Source organism: Lepisma saccharinum, chromosome 17, assembly GCF_977018435.1.
Source record: "Lepisma saccharinum chromosome 17, izLepSacc3.1, whole genome shotgun sequence".
NCBI lineage: Eukaryota > Metazoa > Arthropoda > Insecta > Zygentoma > Lepismatidae > Lepisma > Lepisma saccharinum.
The window spans coordinates 34312892-34336273 of NC_139245.1; the positions used below are offsets into that span (position 1 = coordinate 34312892).

A 23382-nucleotide genomic window follows, 5' to 3' on the forward strand; every position below is an offset into this window, starting at 1 on the left:
TCAAAAACATTAACTTGCGATTTATGCAAGTGAAAAGTTTCAATTACGTTATAAATGGGTATGTCATTTTATCTAAGTACCTCAGGTAAAATGACACACTGTTGCATTTTTAAAAAACCTTTGTAAAGAGCATATAACATATCATATATTATTTTTAACTGTATCATATAAAAGGTAAGTAATGCTTTGAGTTCTTAATATGTAAAAAATAAACAAAGAGTTGCTAGAGCATTTTTTTCCTTACCGTATGTCATTTTAGGACAGGTTCCCTTACTGGAAACATCCCTTAATATTCGTTAGTAAATATTCTTCCTCACACAGCCATCTAGTGATAATTATCTAATTAGAATTATATTACTCTGTTCATACGCCTCATTATCTGAGCAATATAAGACATCATAATAAATTACACCTTTTCTTCATTCGAGTGTCGACTCGGTTAAGTTAAAAATCGATACTGGTGATATCTTATGACAGGTAACTGAAGCTGATTGGATACTTGATTCAGGTGCGCCCCTTAACGTCAAAAATTTTAGCGGGAAGAATGGTACAATAGTTACTTAGAGTAACAATACTTTATCAATTCACAAATGCGTTGTTCATGAATTTGTTACAAAAATATGAAAAGCATGTTTAATGGTGGCAAATTGCTACAAGATAAATAAACTTTCTTGTATGAAATTTTGAGCTACACAATTTTTTGGTCTCTCTGTATTTCTATAATTTTCAATTTTGTGTGATGGAACATCAGCTACCTTATCAGAATTGGGATGGATATTTTTTTAGATTCCGCATAATTTCTTCAGTAAAATGAACCTGGCTCTATTTGATAAAACTCAAATAGCCTAATACGAATGATGAAAATACATATGTCCACCATATTGAAAAAAGCCATCATACGTGGGAATTCGGATGGAATGCCCTTTTGAAGTAGTAATCCTACATATGTGTAACATGTTTGTTATTGTTCGTGTGCAATACTATTGTGTAGCTTCTTTCATCTTAAGGTTGGGAGGTTGAGCTATGCACCTCCAAGCAATTCGAATGGTGATATAATTGAAGATAAAATGCAACACGTCAAAACCATTGTCAGTTAGGTATTTCGTGAGGCATATCCTTAGATAAACACTTACCTAACTTATAAGTGTACATCATGAACAAGTTTACCCAATATTTCCTTGTGTGAAGTGAATAACCTCATACGTCATATTAAGAAGCTCACACCAGGCGTGAATTGCATTCAGGTAATTTCATATTCAGAATGCAAACAAAGACGTAACGGTGCGAAGACATTTCCGTTTTCCATGAGAAGCAGTAAAGAATAGGAACCAATGGGATCCCTTTAATGTGGAAATTCTATTTCAATATCGACCGACAAGTATAAACGGCGCCAAAGCATAAGAGTAAATAGAGATCTCGTTTCCTCTGTTGATCTTCTGGGAGAATTTCCAGCCTACGGTCATTATGCACTGGGTGTCAACACGGCATGCTAGCAACGATGGCTGGTTTCAGACGTTTGGAGGGGATAGAGGTTCCCGGGCAATTAAACAAGCCCACAGAGCTAGTGTTCAGAAAGATGCTCAGCAATAACCACAATGAAGCAAGCGGACTCTATCCGGACAAGTGAGTATATTTCCAGGTGTACACTTGAAGACTCATAATATTCCAGGATGTATGTTGCTACTTCTGACAGAAACCGAATGGGTTAGGTGAGTGGTTAAGAGTGTCGATCTTCAACGGGTGGTAAAGGCAAGGTAAACTTCTCGGTGCACATTGCACAGTTACATTTAGGGTATGTGGTGATACACATTCTCGATCTCGGCCATTTTAGAGGTGATGTGATCAGCACAACGCTCCGGCCGCCTTTACCCCCTCAGGGTTGACTGTAGGTACCCATTTATTTGACACTGGGTGAACCTCGGAACCTGGATGAAGCGGCTCTTGGGTTCACTTTGACTCTAATAAAATGGGTATCCAGGGTTGAAGCTGTAAAATCGTGGTATTGATCGCATCACCTGCACAAACAGCCGAGACTATATATGGGTGATTCCATGTCTAATCAGGCAGGAGTTGACCCTCATACTCACCGATTTTTATGAAATTTGGTACACAGCTTTGCTTTGCTCCAAAAGCGATATGTATTAAAGGATTTTGCTGAAATATGATTATTACGAACTATATGAGGATTGTTCAAAATGTCATTTTTTAGCAACATGCTCTTTTCAATTAAGTATATCTCGGGAATGAATGAAGGTACAGAAGCGTTGTTGAGCTCGTTGTAAAGAGGAAAGACGGTTGCATATTGTAAGATGATCAAATGTTGAAACTTAGTCAAATTTGAACACACTGTTCAAATGTTCAAATTTCAAGTTTGAACAGCTCAAAACACCCCCAATCGATTTATCTCATTTTTGGATATTTTTAACTACCATCCTTTCTCTTCATACTGAGAAAGTTTTATCGAGGTGTTTTTTGATATACGGGAGAAAAATGAGATGGAGATTTGTCCTGCATCACCAATGAACTGAGCTGCAGCGTCCATATGATGACTTTTCATTTGTGTAATGCTAAAGCCATATATACTTACTGTTCAGAGACAGATGATATTCCACTTGATAATTGGCTTCATTTTGTGCTGTTTTTGCTAATTTATACATTACTGTTTCCATATTTTTAGCCGCGTGTGTGGGGACACACACGCACACACGTACACACACACACACACACACACACACACACACACACACACACATATATATATATATATATATGTGTGTGTGTGTGTGTGTGTGTGTGTGTGTGTGTGGAGAGAAAGAGAGAGAGAGAGAGAGAAAAGGAGAATTAATAAAAGCATCATTCGTCTAAGGTTTCTATAGTTACAAGAATTCGTCAGCTACCGTCTGCGATGGTGGAATTCAATTCAAAATTTTTAAATTGAATTGTCTCACAACTGCCACTATCATCTTTGCAGTTTGTAACGACTGTAAATTTGCTAATGTAAATTATCACTGTGTAACAAAGGTTTTCTTTCCTGGATGGTATGTAGTGACCATAATACCCCTTGGTACCCTGATGTAGGAGCACTATTGCATTTGTTTGTATCAGCCTCCATTTTCCCGCAAATGGGAAAAAGGGATTTTTAAAATACGAAATTTCCCTCTTTCGAGGTGGCAACGCTTCCCCTTGTGAAGTTGCAACACTGCGTGAAAATCCGTATCAGAAGCCGGTGGTACATTATTGAGAATGTGTTTGTGTGTTGTTAATCATTGTTGTTCTGGATGTTTGTCTGTTCCGATAACTCTTGTATGAGTTCACACAGTGTTAATGTACTGCTCAGAAGGTACTAAAACAAGTCAATCAACTATCCATGTGTACCTTCTGCTATTAGGCCTGTTCCACACTGTAATGAGTTACCTGTTCCTGTACCACCAAATGCTTGGACGTTGAGTGACTGTGATACTGAACGTGAATCCGAAAGTGAAGGAAGTGAAGATCCTGTGTATGTGGGGAACGCAAAGGAACCGCATATAATATGCCAAGCAGAACTAAATGATCTCATGAGAGATCTGCAATTGTCCAAATCACAGACTACAAGATTGGAACCTTTTGGTAAAGGACACGAAAGTAACAAAGTATCGCTGTCGTGGAAGTGATCTAGTGATTTTTTTCAGCTGTCAGGAAGGTTTGGTGTACTGTACAGATTTGTATGGACTTATGCCTGCATTAAACATTTAGTGTGACATGAATCAATGGCGTTTATTTATTGATTCTTCGAAATTCAGTCTTAAAGCTGTGTTATTACACAATGACAATAGTCACCCTGCTATTCCAGTCGCCTATGCTGTAGGTATGAAAGAATCATACCAAAATATGAAGCTCTTGCTTGACAGAATGAAGTATGCGGATCATCCTTGGCACATTTGTGCTGATTTTAAGGTTCTTGGTCTGCTTTCTGGAATGCAGTCAGGATATGCAAAACACTGTTGTTTTCTGTGTAAATGGGATAGCAGGGCGAAAGAGAAACACTATCGTGTGAAACACTGGCCCACAAAAAAGTCGATAGTTCCTGGACAGAAAAGTGTTAGTTCCACGCCTCTTGTTGATCCAAAAAATGTGTACTTACCACAATTACACATAAATTTAGGATTAATGAAGGTGTTTGTGAAGGCACTAAATAAAGAGGGTGGTGGTTTCCAGTACCTAAAGACAATATTTCCACATATCACAGATGCAAAGTTAAAGGAAGGAATCTTCGTCGGACCACAGATTAGAGAACTCATTAAACATTCAACATTCGACGAAATCCTGCATGAAAACGATAAAAGAACGTGGGTTGCACTGAATAATGTGATAACAAATTTACTTGGAAACCGGAAATGTGAACATTATGCCGAACTTGTAGAAGAACTGCTACTGAGCTTTCATGCAATGGGTTGTCACATGTCCCTAAAGCTTCATTATCTACACAGTCACTTAGACTTCTTCCCAGAAAACTTAGGTGCAGTATGAGATGAACATGATGAACGATTTCATCAGACCATTCGTGTCTTGGAAGAAAGGTACAAGGGAAAGTGTAGGATTACTATGTTACCTGACTATTGTTGGAACTTGAAACGAGAAAACGAGGGTGCTCAGTACAAACGGAAGCGCCGATAAGACTACCTTGAACATCTTTATACATGTTACTTTATGTATCATCCTCTCCATCCTTGGATGTATGTACATTACTTAATTTGATCTGTATTGTTACTTCTGATACCTATTGGTGTAATACATAACATATTTTGTGCATAATATATATTTGTAGTTCTTGAATTGATGTTAATTTCATTTAGGCGTTTACGTAAGTACCTTTGGCTAAGGGTGGAATAAGGGAGCAGCTAGGGATGTGGGACAGGGGTCGGGCAGGGTATATATTTCGGTACCGGTACTGGTATTTATGCAGATCGATAGCATTGTCGTCATGCAATCTTTGCTCCTTGTACTGTGTAATTTCAAAAACGAATTACTTTTAGTTTCATTCTTTGTTACATCCCATGTCCTGCAGTGCTCCAAATAGCATAGCATTTACATTACATAATAAAATTTTCAACTATTATTTCTCGAAATCGGAGGCTGATACAGGAATTTCAGTTACACCACTGTAATCAGCGTGACAAGTTCTATTGGAAACAGTTGCATTCATTTCGGAAAGAGAAAAAAGTTGTAAATTTGTTACACAATCTTTCCTGCACAAATGACTAGCTTTTAAAATGGCACGCATTAACTGAAGTTGAAAACAAATATGAAATATTATATCTACTGATTTTGAAAGACAGAAGGAATATAATAAGTCGTTAGTTATGTAGTCAGCGGCAAAAAAATGGGACACCTATATCCTGAAATATCTACTTCCTTGTCACATGTGTTGCCTAACTGAACGCGATAAACCAACTTCAATAGCTGCTTTTCAATAATAACTTCGGATATCTTTATCATCCACATCACTTTATGAAAAAATAATAACAATACTGACATAATCAACAAAAGACACAACAGTAACTGTTCGCGCCCGTCATCCAACAAGAAGACACTTTTCTTGTTTCGGCCGCTGTTTGTAGCATATCCAGGAAGGTAATTGTGCTGTAGGTAGACTAATACACATAAATGAAACACTCAATTACTCTAACTGATGTATTCGTTGCAAAATCTACGTTATTTGCAGCCAACCTGCAATACATCTCTGGTACAGCGTCGCTTCTCTCGTCACAGACTATTCACTCTCTCACTTTCAGTAAGCACTAGTGTTCAGAGAATAACATGGCGGCCATCTTGGCTCCAAAAGCATAAGGTACGGAACAGTAACTAAGGCAACAATAGCGGAAAGTATAAATCAGGAAATTGGATTATCAAGAGAAGACTCTATTACCATAATTTTAACACAATCCCTTAGTTTGTCGAAATATTGAGTCTCGAGAATGGTTTACTTTGTATTAATTTCGTGACGATGAATTTTGTATTCAAACTACTGTAATCTTAATGTTTCAGAATATTGAAGAAACCCATTGACCGGATAAGGCCCGTTGTTATACATGTAACGAGCAGAGATACACGCACTACGTCCAGAATTCAGCCTAAGCCAGGTTTTATCACCCGGATATTCAACAAGCTAGATGAATACTGTGACCACACATCTCTGCATGGCCTTAGATACGTCGGAGAGGAGAACAGGCCTTTAATTGAAAGGTAAGTCACTTCCTGAAACTGATTTATTGATGCTTTCTTGTTTTTACATAACAGAATATTTACATATTTATCCGCAAACATGGCAATCTAATGTACATTTGTGGGTTAGCAGGCGTCCCGGATTTCAAGGGACAGTCCCTTATTTGGGTAATATGTCCCGGAGATGTGGATTGTCGGGTATTTGAAAATTATAAACTATCGTCGGCTGTATCCATGTTTCTGAACGCTCTTTCACCGGTGGCGGTGCATTGTGAGACAGATATTAACTCAAGTTTCGCTTCCCCACATGATTGTTTGAGTTCGTATAATTAACTTAGCTTTTCTGCAACTTTTGGCTAATCATGAAGATTAGGATGAGTGATGATATGATGAAGGGACATCCAAAAAGAACACACATGCCCAGGCCGGGTTTCGAATCTGAGACCTCTGGCATGGTAGCACACGCTAACAACTCCGCCACGGAGGTGGGCTGGATCTCGATCGGGTGAGTTTTAGAAGCGGCTGGAAAGATCTTCAAAACAGGACCAAGATTGTGTTTGTAGGACTAGCCAATGCTAAGAAAATGTTTTATCACAAAAGTGATAAGACCCTTTTTCGGCCGATAAATCTGAAAATTACGTATTAAAATCCTTTCTACATGCACCGTGTTTAAATTTCATCACGATTGGATCACAAGTTTTTTACTTATAGAATTTAAAGGGAGCGGTAGTTTGGAAAACACAAGAAAACAGCATTTTTTGTTCTCACAACGAAAAAAAATTGAAGGCTTATTCGAAAAAAAAATGGTTATCATAGATTAACGGAGAATTGAAAGAGCTAAATGTTGACGTAAGTCGTTTTTATGTTGGTCTACTGGTTAATTTCAAATTAAAGTCCCAACTCGAGTATCTATAAGTTTTAATCCGACAGAAGTTTGCGTCCTCTCAATTTTGACAAGGCTGCCTCGGTAATTCCCTGTTAGAAAGCTTTGAGCTGCATATAGCTTAGTTTATTTACGTCATTTTACCTCTTAAAAAGCGTGATTACCTTGAAACAACATCCAGGAAACACACTGCATGCGTTTGGAGGCTTTCAGTGACAAGAAACTACGTTGAATATAGGTCACTGGGAAAGTGTGGCGTAAAACAAGCTGGAACCTGTTTCCCTGCGTGAAGCGACGCGATGCAATACAACGAAATTCCAACAATCACCCTGACATTTGTAAATCGGTGTTAAAAATGTATACTTCAATTGTGTCACTGTTCCTTCCACAGAGCACATAACCACAAACAGTATCCACACATTTTTGTTTCTCATGTTTATGCTGCATGTGCATATGTGTTGTTAGACGTGATTCACGAGTGTTAGTTCACATTGCACAATGAAAATGTCTTTTAACGTGATTTGGTGTTTAGCAAGACCATCTTGAGGTTCAGGCAACAGCGCTCAGTCAAGACGTCATCATCTGGAGGCGATCGTCTTAACGCTGTAAACTCCTTGTCGTATTTTTACCGTAGATAATTAAGGTATATTTATTTCTCTTATGAAGTTAAATTTTGACATTTACCCTCCCGACGAATATAGTTAGAAGAAAAATTTATAATATTGAATATTTACACCAAAATTTTCATTCAGGAAGTCACCATGGCCACCACAAAAATTCCTACCATAGCACAAAGAAAGAGTCGAAAACCGTTAGAAACTTCCTGGCGGAAAAATTAAAACATTGTATATATTTGAAAAATATTATCGGGAATATTGGTCAGCTACAATAAAACTTGTAACCGCTTTTGTATGAACTTATGTTTGTAAAATCAATTGATTAAGGAAAACAAAAAACATGTTAGGTTGACCGTAAACTTTCCAAGTTACCTAATCAATTAAATTGTCTTTAAGTTTACCCAAAATTAATCAACCAATTAATGCAGATATTCTGTGTAGCTATACAATCTCAATACAAGTCCTTAATTTCTATATTCTTGCAGCAAAAGCGAAAGAAATAGGTACAAGGGCAATGTTACATTTCTGTGATAAAGACTAAACCTAAATCATTTGTCACATTGTAATTTCGAACCTATTGACATTATTGAACGGAAGATAATAAACAAATTGAATCTTTTCATTGTCGTTAGTAAGATCTGTGACAATAACTTAAGAGTTTCATTGAAGAAAAAAGTAGATTAATATTTCCATTTTAACGTTCAATTGGGAAATAAACAGTTGGAATATTTCCTTACACTGTTTTTTACATTTGTTAAAAGAAATCGTGAAGAATGTTAATAAATTATGAAACAATAAACATTATCACTGATTTAATAATCAAAGTTACGAACATTGAAGCTTCACAAAGACAAAAAATAAAAAGCAGTTCATGTGAAACAGTCTTAAAAATTTAATACATTTGATTTGTAGTTCATATTAGCATAGCTAGGTAACAAAATGCTTTCTGTGTGAAAACATTTGTATTTGAAACATAAGTAATATATTCTTGGATAGTTTTATACACGAACATTTCATCGAAGTTCTTGTTACACATCGAAACTTTGTATTTGAATGTACAACATATCTTCCATTAGCCTCCGATTAGCATAAAGAAGCATAAAGCGGGATAAAATAAGAATAAACGTACACATGTATCAACTTTGCCCCGTTGTATAGCTTTCTTTCATTAAACACATTTTGAAACTGAAAATTTGTGTAAATAATATGAATAATTTATCGAATGCTTGCATAAAATTTACACTAACAAATTGCTTTGGTAGACGTAATATTAACCAACGTTTGTAATTCAGGGTAAATTATTTGTAAAAAAATGTTGACATGTTGTCCACATTTACGAGTATATTTGATGCCTATTCCGGACACATGAAATGTTTACATCATGAACTATTACTCTTATTTATTTTTTAGTATAAAACATTTGTTACTTAACTTGTATCTTTTCGTAGTGACTGAATCACATGGAATTGCCCTAAAAATTTCTCATTTTTAACATCTTGAAGAAATGTGAACGTTACTCTTACCTTTTTCATTGTAATTGCCTCTGCAATTTAGTACACAAGACTTATACACAATACCTCTTCCACATTTAAGCATATTTACACGTCATGTAAACTCGATTACAGTTCTTAAATTTGCATTACAATTCCATATTCACTAAAAAGGTCCAACATTGATTCCGAAGAAGCAAATCACACATGGCAGCTATCTCGCCTCCAGTTGATGACGCTTAGTCACGTGACCGGAGCAAGCCATGAGGCTTTCATATTGAGAAGGTAATGTGTTTAGTCCAACTACGGGTAAGCTTAGTTTCTCACTTTACCCCATTAGTATTTTGCAGTATAAAGTACTATAGTGTTGTAATCATTAACTCACACACACGAAACAAGGACAAGTTATATTCATTAAAATTTCAATCTCCGCGAAACGTCTCAAATTTGTTTATTTTGTTATTTTTCACATTCGTACTTACGTATTCTTTATTGCTAAGGATTCTTGAAGGTAGAATTTTGCTTTTTTCACGAAAACAATTTCAATTTTCCACATATCGAGTAATTATTGTTCGTTCGTTTTTCGCTTGCAATCTTGACTAGCGTTGTCTATCGTCAGTGGGTAAGCAGTGTTTCCAACCTTCTTCACCGAAAAATACCTACTTTCCCCACACACCATTTACGGATAGCCCCACAAACCATTCATAAATAGCCCCACGAACCATGCACGGCAAGGTTAGGTTAGGTTACTTTAGGTTAGGCAAACAGTAATTGTCATCTTCAAAATTGTCATGTTCTTGCAAAAGAACGGCGTGGTTGGATACACTGACCGGGGGTTACATCATCAAACGCACGAAACGTTTGGTTTACGTAGTGGAAGGACATAGAGGCAACAGCTTTTGTGCATCGGAGAGACATTGATCTTGAAAAATACATGATTTACCGGCCAAATAAATTAAACGATGGGAAAAAACACTTCCACGACCTTTGAAAAGTCTACAGAAACTCAGTTCGGTAAGTACTTTCTCCTGTAAAATTGAAGAAATACGTTTCCCGGAGATCAAAATTTTACCACGATTAACGAAATGAAAATAGGGCACGATTTTCTGCAGTACGCAACAATGCAGAACATCAACTGGACATTTATCCTGTTAATTTCTTACCTGACTTGATGATCCGAGTGCAGTAAACACTTTGAAATACTGCCATTTCTCGATCGGTACACACGCAGATGAACTTTTGCACATCACAAACACAATATGTACAAACGTTGAGAATATTATTGTAGTCTAGTTCGCTTGTTAAGTCATCAAATTAACGTGTAAATGCCGACACACTTTTCTAGCCGCTACAACCACTTGTACGAGTATTTGCGCCAACTGCCAAAAATTAACGCTGCACGGCGCTAATGTCGCACTCCGTGGTTTACAGACGTAGACATTCAGTACCAAACCAACTTGTCGAGACAGATTAAAATAAATTGCTCATGCATAAATGGGACTAACTGCAACTGAGACATGTATTCTAAGTGAAAATAATTGATAAGGAATGAACATGCTAGAGCAGGAAAACGTATTATTCTCAATTTTAGGGTTTTTAGTTAACCCTTGATGACGGGATTTTAATCCCAGTCTTGTCAGCCAATATACTATTATTGTTCGCAGTGAGCTGGTTTCAAACACGGGCAGATCGAAAGCAGCAAGAAACATGTTTTCGTTGCCTTAAACGAGTGCTGTTGTAAGACATGTATAAGAATAGAACTTCTATTTGTATAATTACTGCGTGCTTTTACGTGTACAGAATAATTCTCTAGAGCTACGTAAATATTTTAAGTTGAGGACGAATTGTGTTTTATGATTTACAGGTAGATGAAATGTTGACAGAAAGAAGTCAGTGTTTTACACAAAATTCCAACTGAAGTAGACTATATATCCTGATATTAAAAATATAGCTTCGTCGAATTCGTAACGATATTTCTCACTCTGCTATGCAGTCAAAAGAAGTTTATATATATGAAAGAACATACAAAACGCTTTCTATAGGAGTATTTTCCAATACAACCTTGACTCGAAAACTAAATTTTAAGAACATTTTTTCATCTGTATACCTCGATCTCGTTACTTACGATTGAGTACGACAAAAAAGCAAAAACTATACTAATATATCAAATTTAATAATTTATATTAATATCACTAGATATATACCTATATATATAGCCCCCTATAACAATAAGCAGATTAATTCATGTAAACGCATAGTCTGCCAGATCATGTCATAATCCCCGCGAAGTATTTAATTACCTCATCGTGTCCACTACTATCGCACTTCTACAAGTCACTTTTTTAAGCTTATTCCCCAGTTATTGAAACTACATTAAGAATAATATGGTACAGTGCTATAAAAACATAATTGTCCAATGAAAATATTTTACTTTTTCTATTGCAGTACAAATTCGTGTGTTTATCCTTGCAGGGTGTTCTGGATATTTGCATTTAGTTTGGCGTTATTTACCTGCATCTACCTTATACAGGGCGTTTGGAAAAAATGGCAGAGGTCTCCTGTAATAGTGTCCCTAGGAGAAAGACCTGTTCCTATCTCTGACATCCCATTCCCTGCAGTAACAATATGTAGCACTAACAAAGTTCGGCAGTCAGTGTTCAACTATACCTATTTTGTGCTGAATCAATCCAAGGATGGAGTCTGGTATGTACTGAAGAAAACGAAGGGTTGAGTTCACTTAATACGTAGTTACTGGTGAATAAGGTACTCGGAAATACTTTAATTTACAATTTGGGAGATCATTGAATTTGGTAATTCAATTTACACTGGCAGTCAAATTTAGACCTCAATTAAATTTCTTATGAATATGTTCAAATATTGTTAATTTGTAATTTATACCTCAAATTTATTATCACAAAATTAACTACATTCTGTATTTTTCCCGTTACTTTAGCGTTCGATTACTGTGTAAATAAAATAAAACAACTCTCAGCTTTTCAGTTTTGAATGTTCTATTTTTATGAAATAAAAATTATTGATTTTATGCTTCCATCTATGAACAAATATACAATACTAATACTTTTGGAGCGTAATTTGCAATATTAAGAAGTTCTAAATTACCAGGTAGGTTGTTGTTATGGGCGTATGATATCTCTACGATGCAGAGCATAATGGTAAGAACTTGTCCGGTGTCTCAGTCTAGCAATGAAAAGACTGCTATATGGTGTCGTCCTAATTCCGAACAGTCTTAATTGCGAACACTTGCTGCCTGAACAGGAATATACTCGAAGGACTATGTCCTAATTGTGAACACATCTTTCTGCGTTGGGACCTACAACTTTCTCTCACACTTCCCGAGTCTATTTAACGATTTTTTTTTAAAGGGACTCAGATCCATACTTGAGACTGGTCAGTGCTTCGTGAATCACACTTGGATGATAGAAAATTCGACATGATTAAAGTAGACGCCAAAGTATATATAATTTAATAATAAAATTATGGCCAATTTTTAATAGGAATAAGTACTGCACACTTCTTAACTGAAAAGATCTTCGTCATTTAATAATAGGATTATTAACTTTACCTAAATTTCAAATTTAAATTTCAAAACATATGACACTGTTCTTAAAGATTTACAAATACCACCAATATCTTCATACTTGTTAGTGCTCCTCGCCAAAAAAACCAAAACAGATTTTCTTTCTTCCGTTTTACGTCTTCCAGGCTCATTTCCATCCTAAGAATCATCCCATTAGACTTTTCTGCCTCAGCCTTTAAGCTTTATATAAGCATTCTCGGATGTAGAATACATAGATCACTGTTGACTTTGTGGTTCCATCCCTCCACCACATTATTTGTTCCCAATTACGACTATTTAGACGCTTTTCGGAATTAGGACTGTTCGCAATTAGGACACAATCCTGTTTTACAGGTTTCGGTTTCCTGTCACAGACTAATCACCGTCATATCGAGCATATTCCTTACTTCTGTTTCACAAAATATATGAAGGCGGGTCATTGTGAAGAACAGTTAAATATAGCTAAGTCTGTCAAGTATTGTCCCATTTTAAAGTGTAAGCCTAGCTAGTTCCAGTTAATCTATCTATAAACTTAAAACAATCTTTGATTGATTGATTGATTGATTTAGTTTATTTTACCTCGCGTTTTGTGCCTCTTGGCTAATTTGCGAAGATGGGGATGAGTGATGGAATGATGAAATTGATGAATGAACATTCACAAACAACCAAGCCCGACCGGGATTCGAACCCGGGACCCTTGGCTTAAAACAATCTTTTGTACATAAACAACAAAAAAGCATTATTCATAATTTGAATCTAGGATGCTTGGTTTCCTAGTACTGACGGTAGCTAACCACTCAGCCACTGGGTAGTATATCGAATTATTGTACGGAAATACATTTTTATCTCAAACAGGATTCAATAGGCTAGGTAGCTAATTAATTAATTTTCATGATTAGATTTACCCACCTTAAATATAAATAAGCTTTCACTATATAACAGTGATAGGAAATAAGGACACTGCAACTAAAGATGTAGCGAGATATGTCTACGTTTAAATGTTATTTAATTTTAAAGGGAAAAGTAATCTTTTGAGTGCAAAATATGGAAGCATGTACATACATATATGAATAAATTTTACGAAGTTAAACTGTTTTAACATGATTTTTTCTGACATATATTTCAACAATTCTAAATGCATTGAAAATTTTATACTATTTTAAGAATACAATCATAATTTTATATATGTCACACTATAAGCTTTTGTGCCATCTACACGTAAAACTATCCTCGTAGCAAGTGTGTCCGAATTGAGATATGGAATATTATTTCATATTTACTGTTAATTTCAATATTCATGATATATTTTTTTCACATTGTAGGGACAAGCGCGCTGCATTTTCAGAATTAGCATGCCTATCTAATTGGATCAGGAAGGATGACGAATCTTTGACAATGTCGAATGTCAGTTACGTGGACGATCAATTTCTTACCTTTCTCCATGAGGTTTGTTACTACGTCATATGCTTCCAAGGGACTATTAATGATACATGGTAGTAATTTTTAACATTCAGCTTACAGTGTTTTAAACTTTCAATTTGCACAATTAATGCACACTGTATAATATAGTTTATTGAGATTTCGCGTGTGTAAAGGTACTCAAAATCATTTACAAAAATGACAATATCATCTTAACGAGAGCTTATGTGTCCTTTCTCTCGATCATTCAAGCACAATATACTTGCTTTACTAACGAGGATCATACAATATTATTTAATATGTGAGCAACATATTTTTAAATTTTAAAAAGTGTTAATGTGTTGCACGTCTTACTAAAGTGATGAATAACGAAATAAACAGAGCTTCTTCATTATTCATCACTTTAGTAAGACGTCCAACAGATTAACACTTTTTAGAAATATATTGCTCACATATTAAATACAAAATGTTACAAGGAGGGAAGTTTGAGGATGAAAGTAAACATCCTTGCAATTGAATATTTCCCTCATCTATTCACTGACGTTGCTAGCGGGGGAATGTTCATTCTATTAATGATTCACTGAATGCTAGTGACAATGGTAATTATTAGCATGGAATGTTAATTGAACATTATTAATTTCCCACAACTTTAACTACTTTGATCTAACACTATGTTTCCAGACAGAACCTCTTCTCTCGTCTTCCGGTGAATAAATTTCATTTGGCGGGAATCGAACCTGCGACGGACGTGCGATTGGTTAGTTGGTTAGCCTAGCAGATGTCAAGTACAATCACATGTCTGAAGTCGAGAGAAGAGGTACTCTCTCAAAACGTAGTTTTAGAAGAAGTGTAGTTAAAAGTACTAAGCAATGGATAATGTTTGACTACAATGCATGTCAATGCAACCTTTTCTACATCTAACATTTACAATGTGCAATATATTTTCAGATTTGTTTTAGTTTTAAGTTCAATTTATGCACAGATAGGCTAATCGGGACTGGACCTACAGTTTGAAGTGAAATCCAAAGTACTGGGCATCCTACCCAGGAACTTTTGGTTACAATACGAAGGCATTAACAGTAGGCCATTGGGGAGGTCCTAGAAAGCCGTATTTCGAGAACATAGAACATTTTGTAATATGAATATTACAACAATAGGATGTTTACATAAATATACTATGTGTAGCAAGAACATGTCTTTGATCTATATATTTTACATACAAAATGTATGACAGAGAACATCAAGGTAAGACACTAATCTATTGTTAATTGTTACATCAGCAAAATTCACTGTTACCATAATTGGTTTTCCATTCACGATTGTAGAGATAGGATTTCCCATAGGACAAAATATATCCTTGCGTACAATATAGTGCAAAATTAAACACGCAAATACAAACTATATATTAACTATTATTTGTTGACAGGCTGGACAAACGCTGAAAGGAATGATTCCAATATGTATATGGAGGTCGGAGACTGTCAACTGTTCGGAAGTGTTCACGCCCATTGTTACTGAGGAAGGCCTTTGTTACGTATTCAACAATTTACCACCTAAGGCTATGTACCATGGAAATGTGTGAGTACTTTTAGTACTTTAATATCCTTCTCATGCTTGTTATGGCTAGATGAAATCGATAATTGGACGCTCAGAAAGAAGTAACCGTGGGTTTGAAACAAGATCCTGACACGGCAACGTTGCGAACGTAACATGCAACGCGCTCTGCCAATGAGCTTTTCTCCTGAGATATAGAACCTGCCTTAGTGGTATACTCTGTTCCAATAATCTGTGGAGAAAGGTATAGCATAACGGTTAAGATGGGGAGAAAGCGAGTGTGTGCGCGCTGGCGCAAACGGCTGGTAGCATGCGTTTATTGGTCGAGCCCTTTCGAGCCGCTACTTGCCCTTAGGACTTGTTTTAGTTCGGTTGCACCACAAACTCCTGGGACAGAGAATAGAATTTGTTTAATATTATCCTATATATCTCTGTCTTCATGATGTGATAATTTTCATATTATTTATATAGGTATAAAGTTTTGGGGCATAGACCCAACTGGGAGGACTGGACAGGCTGGTCGCCAGATTACGGATACCCTGAGAAGTGTGGGTTCAACGCGACGCCTCGGCGTGCGCTGGCCGGAGGACCTGATTTGGGATTGAGACTCGCGCTGGACATACAGCAACATCAAATGGACCCGAAGTGCACTGGTGTAAATCACGGATTCACGGTATGTGTCAAATGCAGGTTCAGAAGTTTTATGTGTTGCATCTTGTTATCTTCACTCGCTTTTCTTCCATTGTTGCCCAATCGCGACAATGAGAATGAATGAAGATTACGTAAACTTGATGGAGGGGAACTCACACTGGAATACTCGACGCTGGCGAGTGTGAAATCCGTATCTCTCTGTATCTATAGTTTATAGTAAGACACACTGTGTGCCTCCATCGGTATCGAACCCTGGACCTCTTGATTGCAAGACGACTATATGACCACTGCGTCAAAGTAAAGTTGTTTATGTATTTTTTCATAACATGATCAATAAGAAATTTCAAATTCCAAGGAAATTAGTATATTGATTAATGATAAAAGCATGGGCACGTCAACACTTAGGCTATTTGTTTCCGGCATAAAATATTGGCATAAGACTAAACAAAAATACTTGTATATTGGTCAGGTCTCTTATGTGTATCGTATTTTTGCATATTTTGCATCGCTTTTTCAGGATGAATGATGAAAATGGTGAAGGAAAGTTCGCAAAATAATACATCCGTCCAGGCTGGGACACGAGCCACTGAAGAAGATCAGGTCCATTGCAAAGAAATAAATTTGGCTCCTCTTACAAGTAATATAGATACGCATAGTACTATTTGCAAAGAACTATGATAAAGGGAATGTTGGTACGATTTGATTTGATACTTGTCATTTAGCGTCGCCTTTCTTCCCACTTTTGGTTCGCCCGAAGATGAGGATGAGTGATGATATGATAAAATTGCAGAAGAAACATTCAGAAAGAACACCCGTACCCAGGATTCGAACCTGGCGCGCTCTGATAACCACATCGCCACGGAGTCTGGCTACAGATCTATGTACAATGATGCAATCTTGGTATGTATAGATACTCAACACATATCATAGCAGGGTACAAAAAGTACCGTGGTCATGAAAACCTACAACAAAGACTGTGGGTTCGTCGTGCTGACCACACGTCACCCTGTAACTGGTTGGATTATCTCCTACCTCGGGGGAGTGAGTGGGTAGGCGGGAGTGAGGCCAGCAGTCGGTAGGTAGGACCGGACCCTCGCTGTTGCGCCACGGGTTATTATTACAGTAAAACCTCGTTAAGCCGAACTTCGCTTAATCTGGACAGGCAAAAAAAAAAGGCAGAATGTAAGGTTTTAAATGTGGCTAGAACTCAACAAGAAAACTTTCCAAAGAAAAGGCAGTCAACAACTGATGAAATTCTGTTTCCCGCAGACATTGTACTGTACTGTATAGTGTATTTAGGCCTATACCCTTTAAATACCCCATAATAAACGTGTTTTGTTGCTATAAACGGAGTTTTAATGCACTTTCTACTGTTCTTTTAGGTTATTTAAGCTAATCCGGACTTTCGTTAAACCGGTCAACTCATCCCCCATTAGTCCGGATTAACGAGGTTTTACTGTATTACAAAAAGTTCCATATTGGTTGTGAATCCACATACCAGAGCTTAGTTAGTTCGCAAAGATTCGGGTTTCAGAATGCAATACACGGAAGATGTTTTGACACGAGCGTATTCTCACACCCCGAATTTCTTACTTGTGAATGTCTTACTTTTTGCCCGCACAGAAAAAGTAACGGATTCTTTACCCGAACAGATCCTTCTTCACAACCCGGTGGAGTTCCCCCTGGTGTCCCAGCAGGGTTTTCGGATGCCCCTGGACATGCAACTGTCGGTGGTGGCCGCCCCTCAGATGATGATAACGACCAAAGAGCTGAAGAGAATGCCCCCTACCTTGAGACTCTGCTACTACAGCTGGGAGCGACCTCTGGGATACTTCAAGTACTACACGCAAGGAAACTGTGAAACGGAATGCATCACCAACTACACCTTGAACAGATGTCAGTGCGTCATTTTCTACATGCCGCGTAAGTATGGGTGGGGAAATGTTTGAACATTTTTATTCTGATCGCAGGCCCAACTGGCGGCTGACCTTATTGGCTCTTTCTGTCCACCAATTGTCTTCGGGGCTGTGTGCCTCGATGAGTGTCAACAACCTCAGTTGCGAAGTAAAAGTTGTAGGGCCAACATCGCTCTCCCGTTACAACATTGCCAGGCGTACGTCTTTCCATGCTTTGTGTACTATTGTACAACTTTTATCCAGTAACGCGTTGATCAACTCTCTCCCCCTCCCTTTAACAGTAGAGGAGAAGGTCTAAATATGGGCGAAGGTTTAAATATGGGTTTTGGAGTTATCAACACTCCCGGGTGCTGCAGCCTGGCAGAGGCTATTGGAACTGGTTATCTGTCAAGGACAAAGGTTGCGGCGCCAATTCGCAAGAGAAAGTGGTGGTTAGTTTCGGCCTTGGACCTCCGAAAACTTTTTGCAGGTATGTTTTAACTCAGCGTTTTCTGAATTCTCATCTGCTTTGTACAGGTTGTGATATTAGCGATACATAAAACAAATGTTGGCTTTTATAATGTCATGATTTGTTTGTGAAATATGTACCACAGAGAGCAAAAATAAATTGAAGAAGCAAAATAGCGTGATGGTGTAAATATGGGCTATAACATGAGATCTAACGCTGAGATCACATTTCCAACAAATATTTGGATGCTTTTTCTTAATTTCGATTTTTCGCATTCCGCGTGATTTTCAAAACAACGGATTATTCATAAATATAAATTTTATAATGTTTTAGCGATAAATGACTGTTTTTTAAAATTGTAATTGCTTTTTGTGATATTGCCACTAGTAGCCCATATTTAGACCACAATTTTGAAATACATCATTTTACATTTTTTTAATATTGCTTTTTTTTAAAAAAAAAATGGAGACCTTCTATACTTTAGCATGCTATTACGTACATTTAAGTATATATTTCATAGATATGCATTTTTAAGGCAGGTGCTTGATATTTTCATTTTTTTCCTCCGAAAATAACAAAATAAAAAGGGGGGGCCCATATTTAGACCTTTTCCTCTACGTTTGGCAATATGTGGTCTATCCGACGCTCATTGGTTTCGTCCCGATAGCAACGTTCATGTGCCTTGTGACACGAAAATGCCCGATGTTAGTCAAAAGCGTTGAATTAATAGTTGATTTATTGCTTTCCACCCGCCAGCTGGAATTGCGAATAGTATAGAAACGTAGAGAATAAATTACTGTCGCGCCTGATACTTATTCTTTAAAGATTTTTTCCATTTGCCATTGACTTACACTTTTCGCGACTAGTTTCCCTAATAGACACGATTTCTGATTTCAGGTAACGAAACTACATCCATATGCGGACCAGAGAAGATGCTTTGTGCTAAATGGGCTATTCGTAAGTACAGTGACTCCATCTACCGAGAGACATCCACATTAAGGGAGCTTTCTGACTGAAGTAACATGTGACAAGCGACACGGGGGTTTCGTACCGAAGTGACATGCGACAAGATCAAGCGTTCACTGCGCATGCGCTACCTACAGATCGAGGCGACACGATGCACAGTATTGAGATAATGGCCCAATACGAGCAACACGGAACCGACTAGCGACACGTGCAGCTTGTTGTGTCGCTTCGAAAGGTTGCGTTTGTTACTGAAGGTTCATTACGAAGCGGTACATGCCGCCATTCGTGTGTCGCGTCGGTCCGCGAGGGAGATTTTACACTGAAACGACAAGTGAAACGTTTTACTTGAGAACTTCAACAATCGAACGCATGCTTGTGAAACGTTGCTGTTGATTGGCTCGTTCCCAAGCAACATGTGTCACGTGTCGCTTGTCTCTTCGGTTTGAAGGCTCTTTAACTGTTTATAGTCTCAGATGTATCTATGGTATGCACCAACCAAGACATTTCCGAAAATTCTCCTTAGATATTCCAAATCTTAAAAAAAATTACATCTGCTTAGAATTTCTACCAGAGCACTGACGTGAATTTTCGTGTGAATTGTTATCTGTGCCTAGATATCTCTGATGGAAAATATGCTTGTTTATACTACAAATCTATTGCTAATAGGCAGACAATACCGAAAGTAAACCATACGAAGTTCCACACGAATGCTGCAGAAGGAATTTTAAGCATATGCAACTTTACAAACTTTTGAATATCATAGCGATTTTGCAAAAAACCGTTTTCGGAAACGGTTTCTATGTCGTAGGGCAAAAGTCCAGAGGAGCCTGGGTTCGAACACGTAACCCTGTTGAAAATTTAAGCAAAACAATAATTGTAATTAGGTAAAGGAAGAGTAACAGTGAACCGAACGTAATTAAAAATACAATTAATTTCCATATTAATTGTGTTGTATCCTGGCATTTTATTGCAGGAAATATCTTACAAAGACAAATAATATTAAATTTTTAAGATGCAGAGCAAGGTTTGTCTATTCTAAGAATCTTCAACAGCTCTTTAAAAGCACTACTGTCAAGTGAAATAATTTCTACTCGTCTCATTACACTACAATTCACACAATTTAATAATAAACAGTGGACTACATTTTTAGTGTCGTTTGTTTGTGAAATATTCACAGGTGAATTTCGTGAGAAGGTGGTCAGTGAGGAATTACGGTCAGGAAGCCTTTCTAACGATCAATTCTGCCACTGCTTGCCATCGTGTACGGAGTTGAAGTACACGGCTGTGGTCTCCATGTCGGATATCAAAGTGGAGAGGTTGTATAATTTTGACAAAAGCGACAATTGGAACAGAGAAGGGTGAGTATTGCTAAAAGGAATGTCCTAATTGTAAGTTCTTTTTGAAATGCACAATTGTTATATAACTCTTCTAGTAATACAAGCAGTATGTGGGGGAAGGAATGTCCTCCCATTGTTGGCACATTCCATAGTACGTTGATAAACATGCATAGTGGACGTAGTTCGCACTCGTGCCGCAGATGTCTCTGTCTGACGCTTGCTGATGGCGTCCTCTTACGCGATCTTTCAGAACTAACTGAACTTCGTGAAGCATAGAATCATTCATTCCCAGAAGATTATAAAGTTGAATTTGGTTGATTCAGAATTGAACTAAATTTTACAAAATAACAAACCCTCAAAATGGAATGTCCCGCATTTTTAGTTACTATAAAAAAATCAAGAAAATTACATCGAATACGAGAAAATGTGGTCAAAATATAGTATCTGTGCTTTAAAAAAATATAGCAGATATTTTACTTACTATACCAGGGCGCACTATTTGAAGCACTGTCGACGCAATGTATCGTTTGAGTTTGATATTTGGTTTTAAGCTCACTTGATACACAGGAAGGCTAATCGGGACTGGACCTACAGTTTAAAGTGGGATCCAAACCACTTTTGTCCCCACCGGGTATCAAACTCGGGACTCCTTGATTACAAGGCAACGACGTTACCACTACGCCATCGGTGAAGTCGATGCAATGTATCGTAGAGTCTTTGAAAATTCAGAAATGTCCCTACAAAACCAATTAGGTGCCATTCTGAAGTTCAATTTACAACTGATGTGCTAGAACATATACTGACTAACGAATATAATATTAATATTAATTCATATGACATTTCTTTTACAGGAAGAATTATGGCACTTTAACTGTTATGTTCATGGACCATCAGTTTATACATAACCAAAGAAACGAAATGTTCGGACTCTTAGATTTCCTTGGTAAGTTGACATGTTTGAACACAGTATCTTGCTTTCTAAGAACTGACAAAGCATTATGCTTAGAGTTTTGCCACAAATAAAGTGGCAGGTACAAAGAAATCAAGGCACGATCATGGTTTAAATTTTGAAAACACGTTTATTCTTTATAGGTGTAAAACTAAATGGCAGAATATTTTGAAATTATCTTTAATCGAAAGATGAATTTAGAAGTTTCACAATATGCCCAGAACACATAAAAAAAACACTCATGGCTAATGCTTTGAAACACAAATGCTTCTAATCGGACAACTTCGAACGCCGAATATGAATGGCTTGAACTTAATATTAACACTAATATAATGATCATTTATATGTATATAGTATACACTTCGAAGCAAACAGATTAATCTTGATAATCTTAATTTTTGTTTCTTCTATTTCAGGTAACTGTGGAGGTTTGCTTGGATTATGTCTTGGATTCAGCATGTTAAGCCTGGTAGAAATATTGTACTTTGCAACACTACGTCTCTTGTGCGACCGTAGAAAGAAAGGACGTAGTGTGGCAACGAGCGATTTCCGAGTGGGAAAATGTTAAGGCAGATTAGTGGGGGGAGGGGAGGAATTGACATAATTCCAATAAAGCATTAAAAAAAAATAATCGGCTTCACGGTGTAATGAGTACAATTGCAATCCTTGAAGCATCATCGCAAAGATTCAAAACACAGTGTAAGGCAAAGATAACAGAAACTGAAAGAGAAAAACGCCAATAAGCAGAGGATGCTTCATCATCATCGCGATTAATTCCTTAAAAAAAAATCATGATGTATCGAGGGAAAGGAAATAGCTGTGTACAAGTTACCTATCATTATCTTAGCCGCAATCATACTAATGCTAAATAATGGATTTAACTTATTTTCCCATTTCTATTCATGAATATATGAGAAATACAGCACAATTTATTGTGTTTTATATAAACGACATCATAAACTTGTTACTCATTGAACGTTCATGTGATAATATGACGACAGCAGTGGGAGTGGGGTCAAATCTATACAGTCGCACAGGAAACAAGAAATGCCCTTTTAGATCGAATATATATTTGATATGGTATTTATTGGTGTATTAAATGAGACTCCCAGAAAATATTTCTTCCCATCTCTGCTTCCTTACTCATTTCTTCCAGGATTACTGATGTAAAATGTTTACAAACAATAATAAACCATATCACAGTTCAACGTTTGAGATTCTTACAATGTCATAATGTATTCGATCCACTCTCCAAAAACCGTAAATTGTTTACAACTCTACTAAACTTTAAGTAAGAATTGACATTTTAAATTATTTATTCTATACGTATGAAATAAAGGTGGTTTGTGTTTTACCTGTCCGAATGTAAAA

At 36.9% G+C, this 23382-nt stretch overlaps 1 protein-coding gene across 1 annotated transcript; it reads left to right on the plus strand.

The window, feature by feature from the left end:
• The first annotated feature begins 1559 nt into the window (after positions 1 to 1559).
• On the plus strand, positions 1560 to 22579 carry LOC146001366 (pickpocket protein 28-like). The gene is made up of 10 exons (XM_083138681.1): positions 1560 to 1623; positions 6028 to 6225; positions 11667 to 11897; positions 14094 to 14217; positions 15617 to 15768; positions 16216 to 16417; positions 18048 to 18318; positions 20903 to 21083; positions 21914 to 22005; positions 22428 to 22579. The coding sequence occupies exons 1-10, from the start codon at positions 1577 to 1579 to the stop codon at positions 22577 to 22579; spliced, it is 1650 nt and encodes a 549-aa protein (XP_082994807.1). The 5' UTR covers positions 1560 to 1576.
• Positions 22580 to 23382: the final 803 nt, after the last annotated feature.

Bases quoted from the DNA above. Each gene is read 5' to 3' on its own strand.
- LOC146001366 (XM_083138681.1), top strand. From the start codon at position 1,577: ATGCTCAGCAATAACCACAATGAAGCAAGCGGACTCTATCCGGACAA. The intron at 1,624-6,027 runs GTGAGTATATTT...TTAATGTTTCAG, and splicing joins AGCGGACTCTATCCGGACAA to AATATTGAAGAAACCCATTG. The intron at 18,319-20,902 runs GTAAGTATGGGT...AAATATTCACAG, and splicing joins CGTCATTTTCTACATGCCGC to GTGAATTTCGTGAGAAGGTG.